The sequence below is a fragment of the Rhineura floridana genome, chromosome 1 (genome assembly GCF_030035675.1).
Source record: "Rhineura floridana isolate rRhiFlo1 chromosome 1, rRhiFlo1.hap2, whole genome shotgun sequence".
Classification (NCBI taxonomy): domain Eukaryota; kingdom Metazoa; phylum Chordata; class Lepidosauria; order Squamata; family Rhineuridae; genus Rhineura; species Rhineura floridana.
The window spans coordinates 322,371,901-322,394,577 of NC_084480.1; the positions used below are offsets into that span (position 1 = coordinate 322,371,901).

Here is a 22,677-nt window from a genome sequence, read left to right on the forward strand (position 1 = left end):
GGGCTTGCGCCCGGAAGGGAAGGGGGCAACCATAGAGATGAGGGACTGGAGCAGCCGCACTGTCGCAAGCCTGATCGTCACTTCCGGGGTTTCCACGCCAACGTCTCCCGTGAAAACGTGTTCACGGTGTTAGGATTGGATTTGAACCCCAGTTGCCTGTAAAACTATAATTCACTTGTCTTACCTGAACCAGCTTGGGCATCATGGGAAATAGGACCAAAGTGGCCTTTAGATGACTTTTGATATAAAATGTCGGTTTATTTCCTGGTGACCTGACCCTTACCTACATTCCAGTGGCTCGAATAATAAAAGCCGGTTTAAGCTGGAAACTTCCCTATTATGTATCTCTTGTATCACATCTATGCCTATAACCTTGCTTATTGCTACAAATGTGCCTTTGCATAGAAATGTTAAAAGTTGTTCCGCTGCCCCACAAACCTTGACTTGTGAAACCCTTTGATATGCAAGCAAAGCAATTTTATGTCTGTCTCCAACTTATGGGGCGCCCGGTTGCAGCTGGGCCTCCCCTCAATAGTTGCCTTTGTCTGTTGCTGCATAATGCTTATCTCAAGGACATGCGAAGTATGCAGACATAGAGTCTGAAAGATAGTCTCAATGTTTCTACTTTGTCCTTTCCCCGGTACCCCTTTACCTCCTTACACATGCCCTGAGGCTATAATATCTAGCAATTGCTTCTTTTGTATTTTATGATGTGAGCCCGATATTGTAAACTTCGGGGTGAACCTATATAAACCTTAAGACACCAATAAACGAGGTTCCCATGCTGGCCTGCTTCGGCTTGTAAGTATTGGGTCCCCTTTGCAAAGGAATTGTCTGGTCTTTATTTGATCTCTGATAGTGGGTTCATTTGCACTCAACTCCGCACTTTCTCGGGTGTAAGCGAGTTGGGGTTGACAGAGGCGACTCGCGTGTTGGGTTTGGACCTAACAAATTGGGGGCTCGTCCGGGATCCCTTGTGCGGACCCCCTTTTTTTGCCATTGCACCCCTTGATTTGACAACAGGCGCCACGAGAGATTTTCTTGGTTGTCAATAAAAGCGGGTTGCTTTGACATTACGGGGATAAAGCACAGTTGAGGAAAACCTCTATCAGACGTCATGGGAAATAAAGGGAGTGTGCCGGTAAAGGACAGCCCTTTAGGAATAATGTGCATGTTGTGGGAAGAAGAAGAATTGCCAGTGCGCAAAAGAGGCCTGAAAAAGAGAAAGATGATAGAGCTCTGTGAGGAGGAGTGGCCGCGGATGACTGCAGTGTCGGTGCCGGGTGAACGGTGGCCGAGGGGTGGGTCCTTTGAAACCGCTCCGCTTTTGGGAATACGGAGACGGATTGGGGATACCGGACCAATTGGAATTCTGGCTCCTATGGAAAATAGGATCTCAAAAATGGGATAGCCTCACTTTGATGGCAGTGAGAACTTTGTCCATTGAGGAACCCCCTCCTCATTATTTTAATGACGATACGTCAAGTAAAAGAACGGTCTTGAATCGTTCTATAATACCCTTCGCTCCGGATCCGCTCCCAGCTCCCGGGGGCAGAGATCCCAATCTGGAGATGGGGGCCCTTTCATATGTGTCAGATGATGAGACAGATGAAAAGGAGAAGGAGAAGGGGGCCTCAGGGGGTATGGACACGCGCCAGCGAAAAAAGGAGAAAGAAAGGAAAGAGGCAGAAGCGTTGGAGTTGCCTTTGCTTGTACATGATCAGCCGTACGTGGATGACCGTGGTGGTATCCAGCGTACTGAGGTGGTTGAATTGAAGAGTTGGTTAGAATGGGACTTGAAAGAATGGAGCAGGATGGCTGGAACTTTTGGGGAACAGCCAAGGAGAATCAGGGAACTGTTGGGCAGGTTGTTTGAAAGCCACAATCCGACGTACTCGGATGTGGAACATTTGTTGAGAAGGGTACTTGACAGGTGAGGAACGTAGCAGGTTGTGGACATTGGAGACTGCTTGGGCTGCGGAGGCGGCAACAAATAGAGCTTGGTCGGACCGAGCACAAACGGCTGCAGCTTGGGTGGCGGGAGACTGGACGCAGCCTCGCCGCGCCCAGCTGCAGACCAATAGGGATAGGATTTTGACACATTTGGAACGGATGTCACAGAAACCCCCCAACCAAGCTAAATTTATGGCGATAAAACAAGAAGCCAGCGAACCTCCCAGGAAATTCTGGTCGCGCTTGTTAGAGGGAGCACGTAGTTATACCAATTTGAACCCAGAAAACGTGCTGGACCACCCGACTCTTATTGCCAATTTTGTTCACCAAGCGCAGCCAGCGGTGAGGGATTATTTTTTGAATTTCAGACCCGGATGGGGGGGGGGAGGCTGTGACTGTGATCTTGGAAGTGGCGGATTTTGTGTGGGATAAAGACAAGGAGAAAAGTAGGAAGAAGGAGAAGAAGGAGGATTTTGAAATGCTGGCTCTTGCAATAAGAGGCCAGCCACCAAATAGAGGATATCGAGGCAGGGGAAGAGGGTTTCCGAGGGGGCCGAGAGCCAGAGAGCAGAGAGGCAGGGGACAGATGAGGCAGTCGTGGCAGGGAGATAGAGCTTGCTTTCAGTGTGGAGATTACTCTCATTTCAGGAAGGACTGTCCGTGGAGGACAGGGAACACGCAGTATACCCCTAATAACCCTTCTTACCCAGACTTTACAGGTACGAATGCAGAGTTTCCGCCTCCACCTCCACCTGCCGTTCAACAGACACCGGCTTCATGGGACCAGTACGGCGGTCGCCAAGCGAACCAGCAATGACTAAACATGGATAGGGAGGGGCTGGGAGCAGGGCTAATGAATCTTATGTCTTTGGCAGGTTTCTTTCTCTCTCTCTCTCTCCCAATCCAAGAACCCAGACTGTCCCTAAGCGTGCAGGGGCAGGAGGTAACTTTCCTGGTGGATACTGGAGCCACATACTCCTTTATAAATGTTGCCTGTGATAGTTGGTTAAGTAAAGAAGTAAAAATGACAATGGGGGTAGACGGAAACCCCACACCTATGTGCATAATGTCACCATTGCAAGTAAAATACAATGATAAAGTGTTTAACCATGTTTTTCTTTATTCCGCCTCTTGCCCTATTTCTCTAATGGGCCGTGACATGTTATGTAAACTGGAGGCTACCTTAACCTGCACCCCTGACGGGGTGGGCTTGCTGATGAGTGTATTGGGGGTGCCTGTGGGAACTGCAGTTAAACACAAACATCTAGGATACAGCTTACCAGAAGATCTCGCTGACTTGCCGCCTGACCTATGGGGCACAGAGGATACGGATGTGGGACTGCTGCGATCGGTAAGCCCTGTAAGAATCCAGGTAAAGCCGTTCCTTCCGCCACCCAATGTTGCACAATATCCTTTATCATTGGAAGCAAGAGAAGGCCTATGCCCCATAATAGAAGGCTTTATTGCAAAAGGAGTCATCCGGCCGCAGCGGACCCCCTGCAACACACCTATTCTACCTATAAAGAAACCCCCAAAGAAACCCGGAGATCCAGTCTGGTGGAGGTTTTGCCAGGACTTGAGGGCGGTAAACAGGTATGTGGTCCCCTTACACACTGTTGTCCCCGACCCAGTGACAATCATCAGCCAGATTCCATGGGACGCGAAGTGGTTTACCGTCATTGATCTAAAAAAATGCCTTTTTCAGCATTCCTCTCCACCCAGATACGCAGCATTTGTTCGGGTTCGAATGGGATCAGCGCTCTTTCGTTTGGACCCGAATTCCTCAGGGATACTGCGACAGTCCCGGGGTGTTTAGCCAGTGCCTGCGAGACGACCTCGAGGGGTTCACCCCAAAAGGGGGTTCAGTTCTGAACGTTGATGACATTTTGATCGCGAATGGACACCAGGGGGCGCTGCGAGAAGACGGTAAGGCTTTTCTGTTATACTTGCATTCAAGGGGTCATAAAATTGACCCGAAGAAAATCCAGTGGCTATCAGACAAAGTTAAATATTTGGGTTTTATTCTGACGCCAGAAGGGCGACAAATGGACCCCGGGCGCGTCTCTACTATACAAAATTGCCCACTTCCACAGACAAAGAGACAATTGAGAGGTTTCTTGGGGCTGATTGGGTTTTGCAGACCATGGCTGCCATCCTGTGGAGAATTGAGTAAACCGCTATATGCGCTTACCGCGAATAAAGCTCCTGATCTGATACAATGGAGCCGGGACAATGAAAAGGCGTTTGAATTGCTGAAACAAAGCGTAGCTACTTCTATGTCTTTGAAACCACCGAATTACGGTAAACCCTTTCATTTGTTTGTGCATGAGAGATCGGGGGTGGCCAGCGGAGTTTTGACATAACTATATGGTCCCAGTCACTTCCCAGTGGCATTTTATTCACAGCAAATTGACAATGTAGCTCGCGGGACCCCCACATGCACACGCATGCTGACAGCGGCAGCTTTACTCCTGACTAAAGTAAAAGGATTGACCCTTGGTCACTCCACCACTGTCTGGACTTCACACGCACTCTCAGCTTTATTGCGAAAAGGCACCACTCAAGTCTTTTATTTACTTATTTACTTATTTATTTATTTAATTACGCTTTTAAACCGCCCTATAGCGACGAGCTCTCAGGGCGGTGTACAGCACAGAGACAGTTTTCAGCACAGAGACAGCAACAACTGGAAGTGGAGCTGCTGGAGGATCCTAACGTGCGGTTTGAACGTTGTGGGCCGTTAAACCCAGCCACCCTTCTGCCTGAACTGCCTCCGCCTTTTCCGGATCATGACTGCGTACAAGTTCTGCAATCTACTTTACAGATCAGACCTGACTTGTCTGACGAACCGCTGCCAGACTCAGATAGCGTTCTTTTCACTGACGGCAGCTCATACTACCAGGATGGGGTAAGATACACGGGCTTTGCTATAACAACGCAGTGGGAAGTAATAGAGGCAGCAGCGCTCCCAGGACGGTGGGGAGCACAAGCAGCAGAAATTTACACTCTGGCTACAGCATGCCAGTTGTCGGCAGGTAAAAAGGTGACCATCTTCACAGATAGCAGGTATGCCTTCGGGGTTATACATTGTCATATCCATTTGTGGAAATACAGGGGGTTTACAACTGCTGGAGGTAAAACCATCCAGCATCTGGAACTTGTGCAAAAGTTATTGCAAACTATTCTTGAACCTTCACAGCTAGCCGTGGTGCATTGCAAAGCACACACCAAGGAGCAAGATCCTGTAACCCTCGGAAACGCCCTGGCAGATCAGACTGCGCGCCAGGTGGCATTGTTTCCTATAAGCATGCCGACTCTGGCGCTGGTAACCACTGCCTTTGTTTCACCTGTATCTGTTTCAGTACCCCCGCAGGAATTAAAGCGATGGACTGAGCTAGGAGCAATCCTGAAGCAGCAGTTATGGACCATGCCTGACGGTCGAGCATGCCTTCCCAGAGCCTTGTACCAAACAGCAGCAAAATGGTTCCATGACCATGGGGGTCCTTATGGTACACACGCGTTAGTGGACTCGATCACGCGTTTCTGGTATGCCCCCGGAATTCAACCAGTATGTGGTGCAATAGTGAAAGCATGTCACATTTGCCAAGCAAACGGCCCAGCCCTACCGAATAGGGCCCCGCAAGGGGGTAGACCCGTACCGGCTGCACCATTCTTACACATTCAAATTGACTTTGTTGATCTCCCAAAGGCTGAAGGGAAGAAACACCTCTTGGTCATGGTATGTCCCTTAACAGCATGGATAGAGGCATTCCCAACCACAAATGCCACCGCCACAACGGTGGCCAAATTACTACTAAAAGAGATAATACCACGGTTCGGGGTTCCAGAGGTAATAGATTCAGATCGAGGAACACACTTCACAGGACAGATTCTGGCAAAAGTCGAAGAAGGTCTGGGAATCAAACACCTGTTTCATACTGTTTATCATCCACAATCGTCCGGAGCGACGGAGAGACAGAACCGGGAGATTAAGACTGCATTGGCTAAGTATACGCAGGAAACAGGTTTAAGGTGGCCTCAGGTACTCCCTCTCGTTCTTTTCCATTTGCGTACCCGTCCTACCCGAGCCTTAGGGCTCTCACCGTATGAATTAATGTATGGCAGGCCTCCAACAAAAGGGGGGAGCTTGCCAAATGTGGATGTTTCACTATTGGGGGGGGATCACATAACTGTATCCCAGTATCTTTCTCTGCAGAATAGAATCCGCGAGTTGTGGAAAACTGCTGGACTTACCAAGACGGTGCCCCTTGAGGACCAAGTGCATCCATTTCGCCCAGGGGACTTTGTTTGGGCAAAGAAATTCGTGAGGGGCGATTCCCTGCAGCCACGATACACAGGACTACACCAAGTCCTTTTATCTACACAAGCAGCCGTCTTCCTGGAAGGGCGAAAGTCGTGGATACATCATTCCCACGTGAAGCCTGTGGTAGTGGCAGCGGCTCCACCGCCCCGGGTCCCCAAAATACGCTTGCAGAGGAACGAAGAAACCGGCCAGTGGCAAGCAGCTCAACTTCCCTTTCAGGATGCAGATATTGAGTGAACGATAGTACCACGCCAACGCTGAGATGACCCGACAAGAATGGGGGATGCTTGTTTGTTTGTGGGCCGGAGGCGTCTTGATCCACCATGCCTGGTCTCTTTGTTGCCCCCCCAATGTGAAAATATGCAGTGACAATGACTATTATTACCTGAAAGATTTCAGACGAACAATACCCAAAACACAGGACTGCCCGGACCCTTTTCTGTACGATGTGGACCAAATACGGGAGGGAATGGTGAAGGCTGACATTGCGGGACGTTTATGTCACAAAGCGGCTGTTATATTACAACACAACTACACAGGCAGCTGGACAGCACATTGCATCCGCGTGGAAATTGAATGGCCCATCCGACTCGCACTTCGGTGCAGACAATATCACCCCATGCCTAACTATGGTTGTTCCTCTAATTTGGATGTAAATACTATAAGATCGGAGTATAACATGCTTACTTTTCAGATCAAGACAACAGAAAAAGAGAAGTTTTGTGTGGGTGTCGGTATACCATCCTGTTATGCATGACTGAATGATAAGCTGAGGGCACAGAAACCCCCACAAAATCAGGTAAAACAGGCCACACATGAAGTAAAAACAATAGGTGGATTCAGGCAAAGGAACACAAAAATAGGCGATGGGTGGGATGGAAACACGTTTGTTGCCTTGATGGAAGAGACAGCCCCCAAGAATGGTACTTGCTATGTCTGTGCCCATACACCCCCACATGGTCAAGCTGGAGTCCCCTTGACCGGGGCCCCTTTGCCGTTAAAGGAGTATCTTTCTTTTGCGTCACATTCCAGCTCACAGGAATTGGAAGGGGGGCTGGTCTTAAGCGGGCCCATTGCCAGGTCAGTTTGTGTAGGCAGTGGAAGCCAGCCGACGGGAGGTATGATGTGTGATGGCTTAATTTTCTCTACAAACCCGGGTAATTGGACATTTGTAAATGGGACACACAGGGCAGCGGGCCTAACATGGTTATCCATCTGGCAGCATTTGCTGCGGCTGACTTTTGCAGACCATCACTTAGTGCCTTTCCTCACGGACTTAGTGAATCACCAAACCCCAGCTGGACTCTGGTGGCTTTGTGGACACTCAGCGGTAAGGAAACTACCAACATCGGGCTCTTGGACCTGTACTTTAGGGAGGGTGGTGCCAGGGCTCCGGGTTTCCCCCACCCTGCCAACTCTGCGCCGTCGTAACAAAAGAGGCACAGGGGAGGCAGTATTGAGAGGTTTTTTTCCAATGTATGGGCCAGCAAAAACATACCAGGAACTCATAGAACTTTCCCAAGCCTTTGAACATTTTATGAATGATTCAGCTATCTCCTTTTCGGACCTCACAAATGAGCAGGGACAAGTTAGAACTGTAGTTTTGCAAAACCAGCTCGCCTTGGATTTTTTTATTAAGCTCTCACGGGGGGGTCTGTTCGCTAATAGGGAGCGAATGTTGTACCCATATTACGGACAGCAAAGCTGATGTTATTAAACACATTAATGATATCGGGAAGATCTATCACGAGGTTGAGCGCATTGGGAATTTTTCCTTGTTCTCTGGTTTTTCTGATTGGTTTTCGGCATGGCCAGACTGGCACAAAATTTTATTTTACATTGTTATGGTAATCACCCTATTGATTTCTGTTTGCTGTTGCTTGCAATGTATTCCGAATTTGATGCAATTGGCCTCTGTCTGTCTAAACAGACTCACACTGTCATTTTCCCGGAAACCACAGCCGACCTACATGGAAATGGCTTTGAGACCGATCTGGCAACCCAAGCAAGGTAATACAGCTACCTGAGAGACTAGTTAGTCTCTCAGGGCTGAAAGGGGGGACTGTTAGGATTGGATTTGAACCCCAGTTGCCTGTAAAACTATAATTCACTTGTCTTACCTGAACCAGCTTGGGCATCATAGGAAATAGGACCAAAGTGGCCTTTAGATGACTTTTGATATAAAATGTCGGTTTATTTCCTGGTGACCTGACCCTTACCTACATTCCAGTGGCTCGAATAATAAAAGCCGGTTTAAGCTGGAAACTTCCCTATTATGTATCTCTTGTATCACATCTATGCCTATAACCTTGCTTATTGCTACAAATGTGCCTTTGCATAGAAATGTTAAAAGTTGTTCCGCTGCCCCACAAACCTTGACTTGTGAAACCCTTTGATATGCAAGCAAAGCAATTTTATGTCTGTCTCCAACTTATGGGGCGCCCGGTTGCAGCTGGGCCTCCCCTCAATAGTTGCCTTTGTCTGTTGCTGCATAATGCTTATCTCAAGGACATGCGAAGTATGCAGACATAGAGTCTGAAAGATAGTCTCAATGTTTCTACTTTGTCCTTTCCCCGGTACCCCTTTACCTCCTTACACATGCCCTGAGGCTATAATATCTAGCAATTGCTTCTTTTGTATTTTATGATGTGAGCCCGATATTGTAAACTTCAGGGTGAACCTATATAAACCTTAAGACACCAATAAACGAGGTTCCCATGCTGGCCTGCTTCGGCTTGTAAGTATTGGGTCCCCTTTGCAAAGGAATTGTCTGGTCTTTATTTGATCTCTGATAGTGGGTTCATTTGCACTCAACTCCGCACTTTCTCGGGTGTAAGCGAGTTGGGGTTGACAGAGGCGACTCGCGTGTTGGGTTTGGACCTAACAACGGACTCCACCATGGAGATGCCAACGCCCAGAGCGACGCCACTTTGCAGCAATGCCGCCTTCGATCTCCACCGGAGATTCCGGCTGGGGGCCTCTCTGTCCTCCCCTCTCTCTACGCCACCTGTCAGGAGCAGCTCTCCAAGGAGAGAGCCAGGGCTGAGGGGGGGTCTGTCTCTCTCTTCCCCCCCCCCCGCCGACCTATCCTGAGACGCCATTGGGGATTGATCCCCCCGGGGGGGACATGCGAAGCAGGAGCTCTGCCGAAGGGCTGTAGAACAACAACCCTGCAGTGCAGTCTGCTTTGAATAGTGCCTGTTGGTGGCCAGGCTGGAAGGGATTTATAGCCCCCTGCAGTGTTGTCCAGGGCGGCTAATCCCAGAGGGGAAGCCTTGGCGGAGAGCGGCACACACCAGGGAGGTCCAAGGCGGCCATTGACCCCACCCCACTCCTCCCCCCGTTTATTTATTTTTATTTAAATTGTATGTTGTTTAAATTGTATTTTGGCATTATGATTGCTTTGTTGTTCTTTAGCTTTACTCTGATTTTTGATACGACCAGCTCATGATCTGTACCGCAGTTTGCTCCTGGTCTTGTTTTTGCAGAAAGTATGGAACCTCCATCTTCTGCTACCAATTATATAATCAATTTGATTCCTATATTCCTATAGAAGAGGAATTGGAGAGATTTTACACAGAAGTATAGGAAGAAATTGATCATACACCAAAACAAGATGCGCTGATAATCATGGGGGCCTAGAATGCTGATGAAAGTTAAACAGAAAAGCACAAAAGCAGGAGTACAGCTGAATGTCAAGACTAAAGATTTAGGTAACTTTAAAGCTGAGAACGAAGACATTGAACTTGTCAACGATTATCAATACATTATTAAGCACAGTCATTAACCAAAATGGAGACAATAGTCAAGTAATCAGAAGGCTGGGACTGGGGAGGACAGCTATGAGAACTAGAGAAGGTCCTCAAAGCAAAGATGTATCACTGAACACTAAAGTCAGGATCATTCAGACCATGGTATTCCCAATCTCTATGTATGGATGTGAAAGTTGGACAGTGAAAAAAGCTGGTAACAGAAAAATCAGCTCATTTGAAATGTGGTTTTGGAGGACAGCTTTGTGCATACCATGATGGCCTGAGAAAAATGACTGGGTTTTAGAACAAATTAAACCAGAACTGTCACTAGAAGCTAAAATGATGAAACTGAGGTTATCATCCTTTGGACACATAATGAGAAAACAGGATTCCCTAGAAAAGGCAATAATGCTGGGAAAAACAGAAGGGAGCAGAAAAAGAGGAAGGCCAAACAAGAGATGGATTGATTCCATAAAGGAAGCCACAGACCTGAATTTACAAGATCTGAACAGGGTGGTTCACGAGAGATGCTCTTGGAGGTCGCTGATTCATACAGTCGCCATAAGTCATAATCGACTTGAAGGCACATAACAGCAACAACATCATTACAGTATTCTTTCTCATGATTTAACAGAATTTTATGGTCTGAAAGCAGTTGCCTTCTGCCTAACGGGACATGATTATCTAAAGAATGTCAGTTGAAACTTCTCAAATGCTCTGTATAGTTTTAACAAAATGCACCAAGGGCAGAGTCTTTCTCCCCATAGTCCTCACCCGCCCCCTGCTAATTGGAATTGCTTTTTAATATATATTTTTAAAAGACGCTTTTTAAAAATATGTTAGTGTTTTTGTTTGCCACCCTGAGCTCCTTCTGGGAGGAAGAGCAGGATATAATTATAAATGAAATGATAAATTTAGGCAGGGGCCTCCACTACAGCTTCCAATTCTTTGGGATAATGAGCCCCCCATGATCTTCCTCAAATATTTTATTATCCCCCTCCCCCATTGCTTTTTCTGCAGGGACTCTCCTCGTTGCATATCATCTCTGCCTCCCTTCACTGCTCTGCATTGCCTGTGAGGCAGTCTTTGAGTCAGAGCCCTACTCCAAGGGCTGGTGTTGCCTTCCTGGGGCTTAGGTGAAGCAGCGCCTCACCCACATACATGGAGATCTTCTCAGGTAGCCTACTTGAGGTGCAGCCGCCCCTGAGGGGAGATGAGCAACAAGGCAGCTCAAGGTTTTTTCCACGGTCTCCCCTTTTGTGGAACTCTACTCGAGGAGACTGCCATCAGATGTGTCCTTGCGCTGTTAGGCACATGGCTGAAGCAATTTCTATTTGGAAGAGGCTGTTTTGACAGTTGACTATGGAGGTCATGTAACACCTCGGGTGGTGAACCCTCCTTCGTTAGAGGCTGGTTGCTTAGGCTTCCATCATTTTAATGTTATAACGCTTCTTCTTGGCGATCACTCATGACTAAGATTGTCTTCCAAAATATAGTCTTTAACAATAGATCTGTCTGAATCTGTATCCACCGCTGATGTACCAGTCCATGACTAGAGGCTTCTGGATTTCACAGTACTGCCCCCATCGCCATTTGCTGATTGCCATGGGACTTTTGTTATGGAAGAAGCCTGTGTGTGAATTTGTTTTATGTGGGGAGATCGGCGCACCACGATCAACACACAATCTTAACCGAAAAAGGCTTTGATCCAATGTCATGGGTACCACGACGATTGGAAGTCCTTTATCTGCTGTAGCCTTCATCCGCCTTCACACTCACTGTAACATATATATAGTTATCCTTTGCCTGTTCTGCCATTGAGGACTTTCTTGGATCGTTCTTTGTCTGGTTCCTCTCCCTTGACCTTACCGCCATGGGTGACCCTGCTGGGAGTGCATGACTCCCGACGGCATCGCTCACAGGGTTCATTGGAACACGCAAGCCCACTCATCACTACAAGGGTACTACAGCGAGGGTAATGCTACAGCTGGTATTTTAAACTGTTGGTGGCTACTCCAAGAGCCACATTTTTGGCAACAAGTCAGGATGAATATAAATGCACCTTATGAAAACCATTTGTCTTTATTTCTCTTTTAAACCTCGTACACAGCCACTCTCTCACTCCCCCCCCCCCGGGAACTTTAACATCAGAGCCCAATTCTCAGCCGCATGCAGCATGCGCTCTGCACCACCTGCAAGTTGCAACCACCAAAGAACAGCTGGTGTACAGGACCTGTGCCTGCGCCGTGCCCCTAAGCGTGAGGCTCATGCCTCCACTCGCAAGAATTTAGAGCAGGGCCCTTCCAGCTCCCCTCTCCTGTGAGCTCCAGGCAGCTGCCTTCTTGCCACACCCAGAACTATTGTAGGGTTAGTACCTGCAGCTTGTACGGACATGGAATCCAGCAAGCCCAGGAAGCCCCCAAAGCAGCCATGCCCAAAAGAGTTCCAGCTGCAGGCTCCCTCAGGCCTGACCCACCCACCCCCTCAAGTTTCACTTGTCAGAAACCAGAGGGCAGGCCTCCACCAACTTCCTCTGGAAAGTCTCATCCAGATGAGACCTGGGCAGGGCAATTTGAGCACGGCGGCCACGGCAGGGAAGGCTACTTCCAGAAGAGCACATTCCAGAGCAGCAGCCAGCAGGGGTAGACGAAGACGGCAATGAAGGGGAACAGAATGGACCCGTAGAGATGGTGGTCCAGCAACCCTTCTGCAATAGCCTGCAAGAAGTGCTGCCAGCCCTCCAGCACGGAGATCGGGTACTCGATGAGCTCTTGGTACAAGAAGATACAGGACAGCAGGGTGGCGGCTGGGGTGACCAGGACCAGCAGCACAGCATAGAGATATCTGCAAGGAGAAAGCAGGCAAACACACCTCAGGGCAGAGCTGTGGCCTCCTGTGCCACAAACCTGCTCCGAGATCTGGTGGGAAAGGCCAGGACTTGATCTTGCCTCATCAAGCTCCTTCTCCAAGTCCTGAATACCCACCGGCCTGATTAGCAGGACACAGGAAGCGGCCTTCCACCATGTCAGACCACTGGTCCAACTTGCTCAGGACTGCCTAGATCAGCAGCAGCTCTCTGGGTGTTCAGACAGGGAATCTGCGTCAGCCCTACCTGGGGACGCTGCCAGGGGTTGAGCCTGGGACCTTCTGCATGCCAAGCAGGTGGTCTGCCACTGAGCTGCAGCCCTTCCCCTGGACCAGGGCCAAAAATCTTACAAAACTGGGAAGCCTGCAGGGACACACTCCCCAAGGGCCCTGCCCCCGCTCCACTGTGTAAAAAGCATGGGAAGAGGGACTCTTTACCCATCATTTTTTTACAAAATAACCTATCCATTTTCTCTACAAGCTTTTTTTAAAAACCTCAACTGTGCAAAATGTCATAGCCCTTATAGATCCAATCGATCACTGCGCTCTGCCGTTGAGGGCCTCCTGCAGATACCATCTTATCAGGAGGTTTGTTTTGTACAATATAGGAAACGGACCTTTAGTGTGGCGGCACCAACCCTTTGGAATTCCCTCCCTTTGAATATTAGGCAGGCGCCATCTCTGCTGTCTTTTTGGCGCCTAATGAAGACCTTCCTCTTTCAACAAGCCTTTTAAGTAGAGATCTTATCCCAGGCTGTGTCTGTTTTGGAATTGCTTTTTAAGATGTTTTTTAAAAGATGTTTTAATATGTTTTTATGTCCTTTGTTTTTAAGGTGTTTTAAAATGTTTTAACTGTTTCTGTTTGCCACCCTGGGCTCCTTCTGGGAGGAAGGGCGGGATATACATTTAATAAGGATAATAGTAAAATGCGTCTGCATCATCATCATCATCCAGTGTGTTCTGACAAAGGCCATGCTACAGAAGCACACTTGGTGCTGCCGATATTTCACTACTTGCTTTTCCCTTCAGAAGAATTGCATCCTGGGCAGGACAAAGGACCAACCACAGAGGGACACGGCAGCTTCTCTAGGGCAGGGACGTGACCCTCCAGACGCTGCAAGGTTACAACTCCCACTTGTAGCTGGAGGCCAGAGTCTGGTGGCAGGAAGAGGCGGATCCGTCATCCACTTGGCACCTCCTAATTCCAACCAAGCAACAGCACCCGCCCCCTGCAATTCACCCAGACATTCTCCTCTCAGAGGCCCCGTGAGGACAACTCCATGGCCTGATTCCTGGGGAGTGGTCAGAAGCAGGAACTAGTCTAGCCTCATACATACTTGGGCCCCGTAGGCTGGACAACAGCAGCTACAGGCACCATCGTGACAGCCAGCAAGAAGCCCAGGGAGAAATTGATGAGGGAAATGCAGCTCAGCTGCACGGCCAAATACAAGAGGGAAACCAGCTTCAGCATCATCCAGCCACGATCACTTCCAGAGCCCGTCAAGACCCTGCAAGGCAGAAACACAGAGTCTGTCAGCAAGTGGTGCAGCCACACACACCCTTTTGGAGACGCAGCATCATGGAGCTGGTCCCAGTGTGTCTGGTGCAATCCTGCACCCCTCCACTCTCTGCCATCTCCCTGCCCCCTTCTGCAGGGGGCAGGCAGAGTCACCTGACCTCAGGTCACCTGACCTTGGCAGTCTACAACCCCCCCCACATCCCCGTCACCTGTGTGTGTTGTGGGGCAGGGCGAGCCCCGCCACGTAGATGGCAATGACGGTGAGCACCACGGCCTCCGACTCGGAGACAGGGAAGTGCTGTGTGGCCACCTGCTGCCCCAGGATTGGCACGAAGTAGAGGGCAAGGCCCGTAACGTGGCAGATCAGCAGCGGGGGCACCAGCATCAGCAGGCCGGGCTTGGGCTCCTGGGCAAGAGAAAAGGGAGAAGGTGCTCTCAAGCAGGCAGGATGACTGACCTGCGTAAGAAACTCTGGGCCAAAGCCCATGGGACCCACGGTCACCTGCTACCAGGACTGGAAAGGTAGGGCTGAAGCAGCCCTTCTTGCCTGCCAAGCAGAATGAAAGTCACTGCGAAACACTGTGTGAACATGACATCTCCACTTTCACACAAGAATAATTAATTGTGTAAAGGGGTTTGGGGAGCTGTACTAAACTAAAACAGACAGCCCCCACTGCACGCAGTTCTACCAAATAGGCAGTGCCACCTTGACCCTGCACAGCATCCTGGGGCTAGAATGGTGGAGGTTGCAACTTGTAGCTGTTAAGGGCCTGCCGTTTCCTTAGGATCTTTAAGCTCTCGTTTTAGAGAAAGTCTCCAGTCCTCACGGGTGCAGGGCGGGGGGAAATAACATATCCGACATCTGATTATTGCAGGTTGTTCCCTCTCTCAGCCAGCCAGCCACGCTGTTTTGAGTGTGCTCTCATTACTGACTGTGGTGCAATCAAGGAGCAAGTGTGGGAGAGGGCTGGTTGTAGAGCGATTATGAGTTACCAGAAGCAAGAAGCTGCTGGCCTCCACAGATGCTTCGGATGGCAGCCCTGCATTACTGCAAGTAGGGAGAAGTATGGTCCTCTCCAAGGGCAGGAAAGGTCCGCACTGCCCACCAAACCCTCCCCAGGCTCACCTACACTCTTGCGGCCTCCCACCATGTCTTACCTCCACAGCAACAGGAGGCGGACCTTGGTCTCCATCGCAGAGCCGGTCATCTGGGTCCAGGTCGTATCTGCTGAGCTTCATCCACAGCTCCAGGGCGTAAAGACCGGGGGGGGGAGTCAAGGAAAAGCCGGAACCTTGGAGGACTTGCGTAGTCAAGCCAAGAACTCTTCCACAACCCCCCACCCCTTAACTCACCCAGATGAGGGATGGAGGTGCTCTGCGGCTGCCTCTGTTTGCTCACCCAGCTGGTCGGTGCAGACCCTCTGGCTTCAGACCAGAGGCCCATCAAGTTCAGCAGTCTCTCTTCAGTGGCCAGCCTGGCTCCCAGGGCACCAGTGCCTGGTAGTCAGAGTGAGTCTGCTCCTAGAAACGGAGACTCAGCCATATGAGCTGACGACCACCAATAAACCTGCCCCCCAGGTATTTCTGCAGCTGCTTTCCAAAGCCCATCAGCTGGTCACGCGGCTGGGCTGCTCAAATGGAAGGTGCCCCTTTGCCGTGCCTGCCCTGGGTCCTGACTCCATAGTGGCGAGAGGCAGAGGCCCAGCCCACCGCCCACCTGCCTTCTCCCCTCCCCACAAATGAGGATATCTTGAGGACCAAGATGAGGATGAGGAAGCCAAGGGCCGGCATGTAGACCCCGATGGAGACAAAGCGGGAGAGCGACGGAAGCAAGTAGAAGAAGAAGGACTGGTGGAGGCGTTCCAGCAGGTTGTTCAGCTTCCGGAACATCCCCTCCAGGGTCCTGGGGGAAGGGGGAGAGTGAGGCGCAACATCCCCCTCCCGAGGCAGGCGTGCATGCCTCAGCCTCCACGCAAGCCAAGGCCTGCTCCTGCTGCCTCCAAAGCACGCACGCCCCGGGACCCCTCCTTCTGCCGCGGGAGCTGCCCGCTGCCGTACTCACGCGCCAATCGTGCTCATGTCAAACTTGTACTGCCGGAAGCTGTTGATGCCGCGGAGGGTGATGGCCTCGATGTGGTAGCGCAGGAAGAGGCCATGGTCTCCTTGAGGCCGGCCAGAGGCCTGCTTCAGCACCATCAGCAGCAGTGTTTGCAGGGAGTGGGCGTAGGCCGGCAGGGAGTCCCAGTCGGAGCGCTGCAGCTGGAGGGAGGGAAGAAAGGAAGAGTGGGCGGTGCTGGGGACTGGGCAGGGTGCGATCCAGGCTCCCCTCTGGTATGGACTGGCAGCCAAGCACATGCTCTGGGGACAGAAGCTCCCCGGGGCCTGGTCCGTGGCAGCACTTCAGTTCAAGGCCCTCAGATGGTGGAAAAGGCTCCTCTCTTGACCTGAGGCCCCACAGTGCCACTGCCAGTCAGAGCAGACAACGCTGGTCGAGAGGGACCAACAGCCCGGCTCACCCTAAGGCAGGTTCCTGTGTTCACACCCAAGAGCCTGTCCCACACCTCATCCCCCACTAGGTGGACACTGTCCCCGGGTTCAGGGGAAGCAAGGAGACCTACCAGGCTAAGGTGAGAGAGGCAGTCGATCCAAGCGATGTGGAAGGAGCCAGCCACACAACTCGGCTAGAGCCATTTTGCGGCAGGCACCGTGGCTGCCTCTGCCTAGATGAGGCAGCTCCCTCTCGCAGCCACCCTGGACAGCTCCCTTCCCACCCACCTTGCCCTGGATGGTGCAGAGAAGGCTGTTCTTTTGGCAGAAGGAGTAAAAGAGGTTGACCAGGTCCAAGTTGGGCAGCTGCCCATTTAACCCCTCCACAGCCACATCGAAGCTGGTGATGACATCGCTGCTCAGCTCTAGGGCGATGGCCGCCTGGATGGCTCCTGCTCGACCCAACATCCCCGATGAGTGCATCTCTAGGGAGGAAAGGATGGCCAAGTGGGTGGGGATGCGTGGCCTGGATTTCTAAAACGAAACCCAAAGGTGGAGGTAGTTTGTATCGCAGCATTAATTCCAACAGCTCTTTTCCAAGCCGCTGCCTGAGCGTGAAGACAGACAACGACAGCCTGCGGTTCTGTGATGGGGCAGGGCAGATTCTGGTGGGCTCAGGAAAAAGCTTTGCTGCTGGAGAACTGGATCCTGGAGCAGCTGGCATGATTAAAGGGCTTTTGGAGGCTGTGCCAGGCATGGGGCAGGCAGGCAGATGGGAGCAGGAGGAGCTGCTCTAGATGAGAAAAGAGGACAAGAAGTGGCTGCATCCGCCCCCTGGCCAGCTCCAAAGTGGATGCTCCAGGCAGACTCCTCTGGTGAGGTTGCCTACCCCACCGCCCTAAACTGCCTCTCACCTGTGACGTTGACGTCATGATACGCCTCCAGCCAAGCCTCCATACCAACCAGGTCGTGCTCATTCACCAGGAAGATGATATCTTTGGCCCAATAGATCTGGCCTAGGAGAGAGAGACAAGCTGAGCAGCCCACGCGGCCACCTGCACCTTGGCAGGCCCACCACTGACCCCACCCCCCAGGAGCAAAGGACAGGAGCGGATCTCCCTGCCAGGGAAGGGGCCACAGGGAGGAGACTGAATCACACTCATGTCTGAAATGGAAGTGGACTGCCTTCAAGTCGATTCCGACGTATGGCGACCCTATGAAGAGGGTTTTCATGGAGAGCGGTATTCGGAGGGGGTTTCCCATTGCCTCCCTCTGAGGCTGAGAGGCACTGACTGGCCCAAGGTCACCCAGGGAGCTTCATGGCTGTGTGGGGATTCGAACCCTGCTCTGCCAAGGTGTAGTCCAACACTCTAACCACTACGCCACACTGGCTCTAATTTTTGGAAATGCCATGCACTGTCACACTGTAATATTGAAAACCACACAAAACAAAATGGAAACCAGCACCTTTAGAGTTACAGTTCAGCGAAAGATCCTGCCCAGCCCTAACCTTAAACAGCTGACAGACCCTGAAAGGCCTGACAAAGGGCAGCCAGCGCCCCCCCCCTCACCTCGGAAATAGGAGGCCAGCGCCAGCATCAGGCCTACGGCCTGGTTGTTCTGCTGCCCCTCGCTGCACGGGACACTCAGCACTAAGGACTCTGTACTGGCCGCACGGGGCGCCCGCAGAATCCCATAGACATTGGTACCCTTCACCATCTGCAAAGAGAAGGCAATCCGCAAGGGCTCATTTCCCTGAAGCTGCAATGCAGTCCCCGCCCCACGACCGCCACCCACCCAAGGAGGAGTCTGAAAGCCTGGCACGTACATATCTCTCGCGCATCTCATCCGGGAAGGGGAGCGTCCGGGAGAAGGGCTGCTTATACACCTCCAGTCCCAGGTTCCACATGGTCTTCTCCAGCCAGGCCACCGGCATGCCCCTGGAAAGAGAGGAAGGAGCAGAATGGAGGAACACGGGCCCAGCGATTCTCTTCTGCTCCGTCAAACGGAACTGGGCCCCCAGTGTTTACAGCAAAGCCCTGTTTGAGAACGGGGAAGGTGTCCAGGTGACAGAAGGCTCAGTTAGACTAGCTAAGTTATCCAAAGGTGCGTCACCACAATACGAAGAGAAGTTAGCAGATGCACATTGTACATCATGTGCGCATTTTGTAGAATCCTATTCTCAACTCCCCCCCCGCTGTTTCTCCTTTAGTAAAGCAAGAATCTTGTATTGTCTCTGAAAGATGATTTTGGTGGACCTCCAAAGGAATTTAACAATCACCAACAACAATTTACTTTTCGTATCCAGGAGTCCAAACGGAATATAAGGCTTATCTACCCACTAGAAACATTTATTGTTTTACTTACTTACATTTACATTTCGCCTTTCTTTTATCAAGGAACTCAAGGAGGCATATGTGTAGTTCCCTGACTGTAGAGACTATAAAATACAGGGAAAAAGTGGCTGCCCAAAGTATGCCAAGCTCAGCCAAATGGCAGCACTCAGCCCTAACTAGTTTGCTAATTATAATGCCATCATTATTATTATGAGCTGCTTTGAGCGCAATGCTGCTGTGGTAAAAGCAAAACGGAAATGGACTGCCTTCAAGTCGATCCCGACTTATGGCTACCCTATGAATAGGGTGTTCATGGTAAGTGGTATTCAGGGGGGGTTTCCCATTGCCTCCCTCTGAGGCTAGTCCTCCGCAGCTGGCCAGAGCCTGCTCAGCTTACCACAGAGGCACAAGCCAGCCCCTTCCTTGTCCGCAACTGCCAGCTGTGGGGCGACTGGGCTCCTGGGGACTACGCAGCTTGCCCACGGCTGCACAGGTGGCAGGGCACGTGACCCCTGAGCCACTCCCTTTTGGGTGATCTTTAGCTGGCCCTTGACACCCAGGAGACACGAGCGGGGATTTGAACTTACAGATTCTGGACTCTCAGCCAGGCTCTATAAAACCCAATCAAAACTGCCCTGGGGGGCACAATTGCTTCCTCTTTTCGATATCCAAAACCTGGCAGTGTGTGAGATTTCTCTTTCTAGGGCCAGGTGTTTAAACCCTGGGATTCCCTTGAGCTGTGCAGGGGCTCTCAAGTCAGTCAGTGGGAAGATGAGGGACAGCACTGAAATGCCCAGAGTGAGCCTTCGTGTTTGTGTGGGGCAATGTTGCACCCCAAGAGCGCCACAGCCCCACGCAGGCAGGGCTCCCCTGGCAACCCTCTTGGCTTCAGCAGCAGCCACGGCGCTCTGGAGGGAGGAAAGCTATGGGGCGCCCTGTGGGCTGGGGCACTCACCCAGCCTTCTTCTTGTGGCCAGCAAACTCACGGGCGTAGGACAGGGCGCGCTCCCCGTAGGCGAAGTACTCCTCCACCATGGTGGAGCCCATGGCATTCTCCGACATGTAGATGCGCAGCGTGAAGGGCGGGAAGGCCAAGCCTAGGAACCAGCCCAGCCCGGCCAGGAAGCTCAGGATGCTGCACAGAGACACGGGGCGGGGGGATAAGAGGAGGAGGAGGAGGAGGAGGGAGGCCGGGTGTCAGGCCCCTCCTGCCCACAGCTCTCTCTGCCCTCCCAAGCCAAGGAGGCTCTGCCCGGGGAGGGGTCGTGCACTCACCAGAGCGGGGCGTTGAGGCGGAGGAGGAGGCGAGAGAGAGCCCGCCGGCGGTAGGGGTCGGACAGCAGCCCCATGGCAGCGGCGGCGGGTCACTGGTGGGGGAGAGGGGACAGAGAAGGGGCGTCAGGGTCCTGCGGGGGGGCTGCACCACCCGACCTCCCCTCCCCCGGTGGCCAACGGCTGGGGGGGAAGCCCACAAACCGGCAGACGCTCCCCTCCCCTCGGGCCGTCCTCGCTCAGAGGCAGGCAGGCAGGCCAGGCGATGGAGGAGGAGCGGCCACTGAGGATCCCTCTCCTCTCGCCCCGTGAATGTCTCTGCCCGTCCAAGTCGGTGCGCCCCTCGCGGGTAGAAGCCCTCCTCTCGGGGGGAGCGCCCCCCAGCCCAGCCCAGCCCATCGGCCCCACGGCCGGCCCCTCCCTGCTTGCCTGCCTCCCTGGGCAGCCGCGCAGAACGGATCAGCGAGGGGAGGAGCCTAGAGCGGCTCCCGCCCGCCGAGGCCCTGGCGACTGAGGAGCGGAAGTCCCGCCCCTTCCGGAGCCCGTGGCCTTGGCAACTCTGCTGGGGCCCAGCCCTAGGAGGACGGCCCTCGTGCGGGACGTTCTCTGAGCACGCGCAGAGTGCGTCTGAGCCCCGCCACACCGCCTGTCCCGTCCCCGCCTGGGCTTCACCTCCTCCTGTGTTTCGTCTTTGGCAAGCTTCAGGGGCTGCCTTCCGTCCAAGCTGCTCAAGGCCACCCTGAGGCAGGGCTCTCTCTGCTCCCCTCAGTTTATCCTCACGACAGCCCTGTGAGGTGGACTAGCCCGAGAGCGACTGGCCCCAGGGCGGGCCGAGCGCTGATGTGAAGCCCACTAACCGGCGCCACGCGGCCATGGGACCAATATGGCTAGTGCAGAAAAGGCGGCCTCGCTGCCTGCTCGGGCTGGCGTTCGAGGGTGGCCTTGGGATAGGGATGCGCCCTCCTTGCGCACCAGAAGCACCCGACAGGAAGGTGCAGCCGACGAGTCCCTGCCCCTGCACCCGGGGAGGCCTGCGGCCACGTCCTTTGGCCTTGGCCAAGTCTGCGAGGTCAGCCACGAGGGCTTGCCCGAGGGCACCCAGTGAAGGCCAGCTGGCACTGGAGCTGGGACCCCATGCCAACCCCCCTCGCTCCTCGTTTGACTGTAGCAGGCAGACCTACTCAAGACCGGCTACCATCAGTGCAACCTTACTCTTGTGGGCCCAAGATGTGTGGAGACAAGGCATCTCCTGAATGGAAGAACTGGCTTCCCCGCCACGATCAGCCTGAGCTTCCCTGGGCAACTCTCTTCCACCAGTTCAGGAATAGGCCCAGGCTAAGCGGTACAGCCTCCACTTTACCCGCAGGTTCAGTCCCTGCTGGCATCGCCAGGTGGGGTAGGGCTGGGACCGTCTCCTGCCTGAAACAGCGGGGAGCCAGAGATACCTTAGTAGAATAGACAGTACTGAGTTAACTGGACCAGTGACTTGGTATAAGGTAGCCTGCTGCGTTTCTATGAGCCCACTTTCTGCTCCAGGCTGTTATGAAGACATATTGCCCTGAACATCCTCGCCAGCAAATGCTGCAGGTAACAGGCTTTGAGGCCTGGTCACGGCGTTACCTGGGGCTCAACTCTTGCTCTTATTACTCTGATGGCTGCAGTCCCACTGTGCCCCATGGGGGATGGGGCTGTGCTGCAGCTGCTACCCATCTCTGGGTCAACTGTTTCCCAAGGGTTGAGACTGGCATGGACATGGGGCTTGCACATTAGCCCTGGGCCACTGAAGCAGCTCCTATGCACGCTAATATCACTTTTACTCGTCTTTTTCAATGACAGGTGCTGTAGGCAGACCTCTTCAAAATATTCATGGAATCAGGAGGCTAGAAGAGACCGCAAAACTACCCAGTCCAACTCCCAAGGTAGAACCAGACACCCGCCAGGCCAGCCAAGAGGTCAAGGTGACCCACTCAGAGAAACCAAGGGGGTTCATGTTGCATGCGCCATCCTGCTCCCCTGCAGAGGTGCAAATATAAACCCAGGGAACAGAAGCCTTCTGCCCCTGGTGGTGCTTATCCTTGCATGGATGGGCGGATGGCAGAGGAAACAGTGCACTGGCTAGGAGAGGGGCAAGGCTTGCGCACTTTTAAATGTCCTCAATTAAGGCCAGAA

At 52.3% G+C, this 22,677-nt stretch overlaps 2 protein-coding genes across 3 annotated transcripts; one reads left to right on the forward strand and one right to left on the reverse strand.

Moving 5' to 3' along the window:
- The first annotated feature begins 4,504 nt into the window (after positions 1 to 4,504).
- Positions 4,505 to 9,066, forward strand: LOC133376359 (uncharacterized). The gene is made up of 2 exons (XM_061608339.1): positions 4,505 to 5,995; positions 6,170 to 9,066. Exons 1-2 carry the CDS (start codon positions 5,261 to 5,263, stop codon positions 6,512 to 6,514), a joined length of 1,080 nt encoding a protein of 359 aa, XP_061464323.1. The 5' UTR covers positions 4,505 to 5,260; the 3' UTR covers positions 6,515 to 9,066.
- A 3,055-nt stretch (positions 9,067 to 12,121) lies between these two features.
- GPAA1 (glycosylphosphatidylinositol anchor attachment 1) lies at positions 12,122 to 21,043 on the reverse strand. Of its 2 annotated transcripts, none has more exons than XM_061607218.1 (13): positions 20,938 to 21,043; positions 20,512 to 20,603; positions 20,192 to 20,371; positions 18,729 to 18,840; positions 18,472 to 18,619; positions 17,815 to 17,916; positions 17,189 to 17,385; positions 16,476 to 16,672; positions 16,163 to 16,316; positions 15,572 to 15,667; positions 14,623 to 14,819; positions 14,232 to 14,402; positions 12,122 to 12,873 (listed from the first exon to the last, which is right to left on the reverse strand). In XM_061607218.1, exons 2-13 carry the CDS (start codon positions 20,583 to 20,585, stop codon positions 12,630 to 12,632), a joined length of 1,872 nt encoding a protein of 623 aa, XP_061463202.1. In that variant the 5' UTR covers positions 20,586 to 20,603; positions 20,938 to 21,043; the 3' UTR covers positions 12,122 to 12,629. The 2 variants fall into 2 exon arrangements, with proteins under 2 accessions (XP_061463202.1, XP_061463201.1); XM_061607217.1 differs by lacking the exon at positions 20,938 to 21,043 and adding an exon at positions 20,713 to 20,931.
- Positions 21,044 to 22,677: the final 1,634 nt, after the last annotated feature.

Bases quoted from the DNA above. Each gene is read 5' to 3' on its own strand.
- LOC133376359 (XM_061608339.1), top strand. From the start codon at position 5,261: ATGCCGACTCTGGCGCTGGTAACCACTGCCTTTGTTTCACCTGTATCT. The intron at 5,996-6,169 runs GTACTCCCTCTC...CTTTCTCTGCAG, and splicing joins CAGGTTTAAGGTGGCCTCAG to AATAGAATCCGCGAGTTGTG.
- GPAA1 (XM_061607218.1), bottom strand. From the start codon at position 20,585: ATGGGGCTGCTGTCCGACCCCTACCGCCGGCGGGCTCTCTCTCGCCTC. The intron at 20,372-20,511 runs GTGAGTGCACGA...GTCTCTGTGCAG, and splicing joins CGCCTCAACGCCCCGCTCTG to CATCCTGAGCTTCCTGGCCG. The intron at 18,841-20,191 runs GTGAGTGCCCCA...CTCTCTTTCCAG, and splicing joins GGCCACAAGAAGAAGGCTGG to GGGCATGCCGGTGGCCTGGC.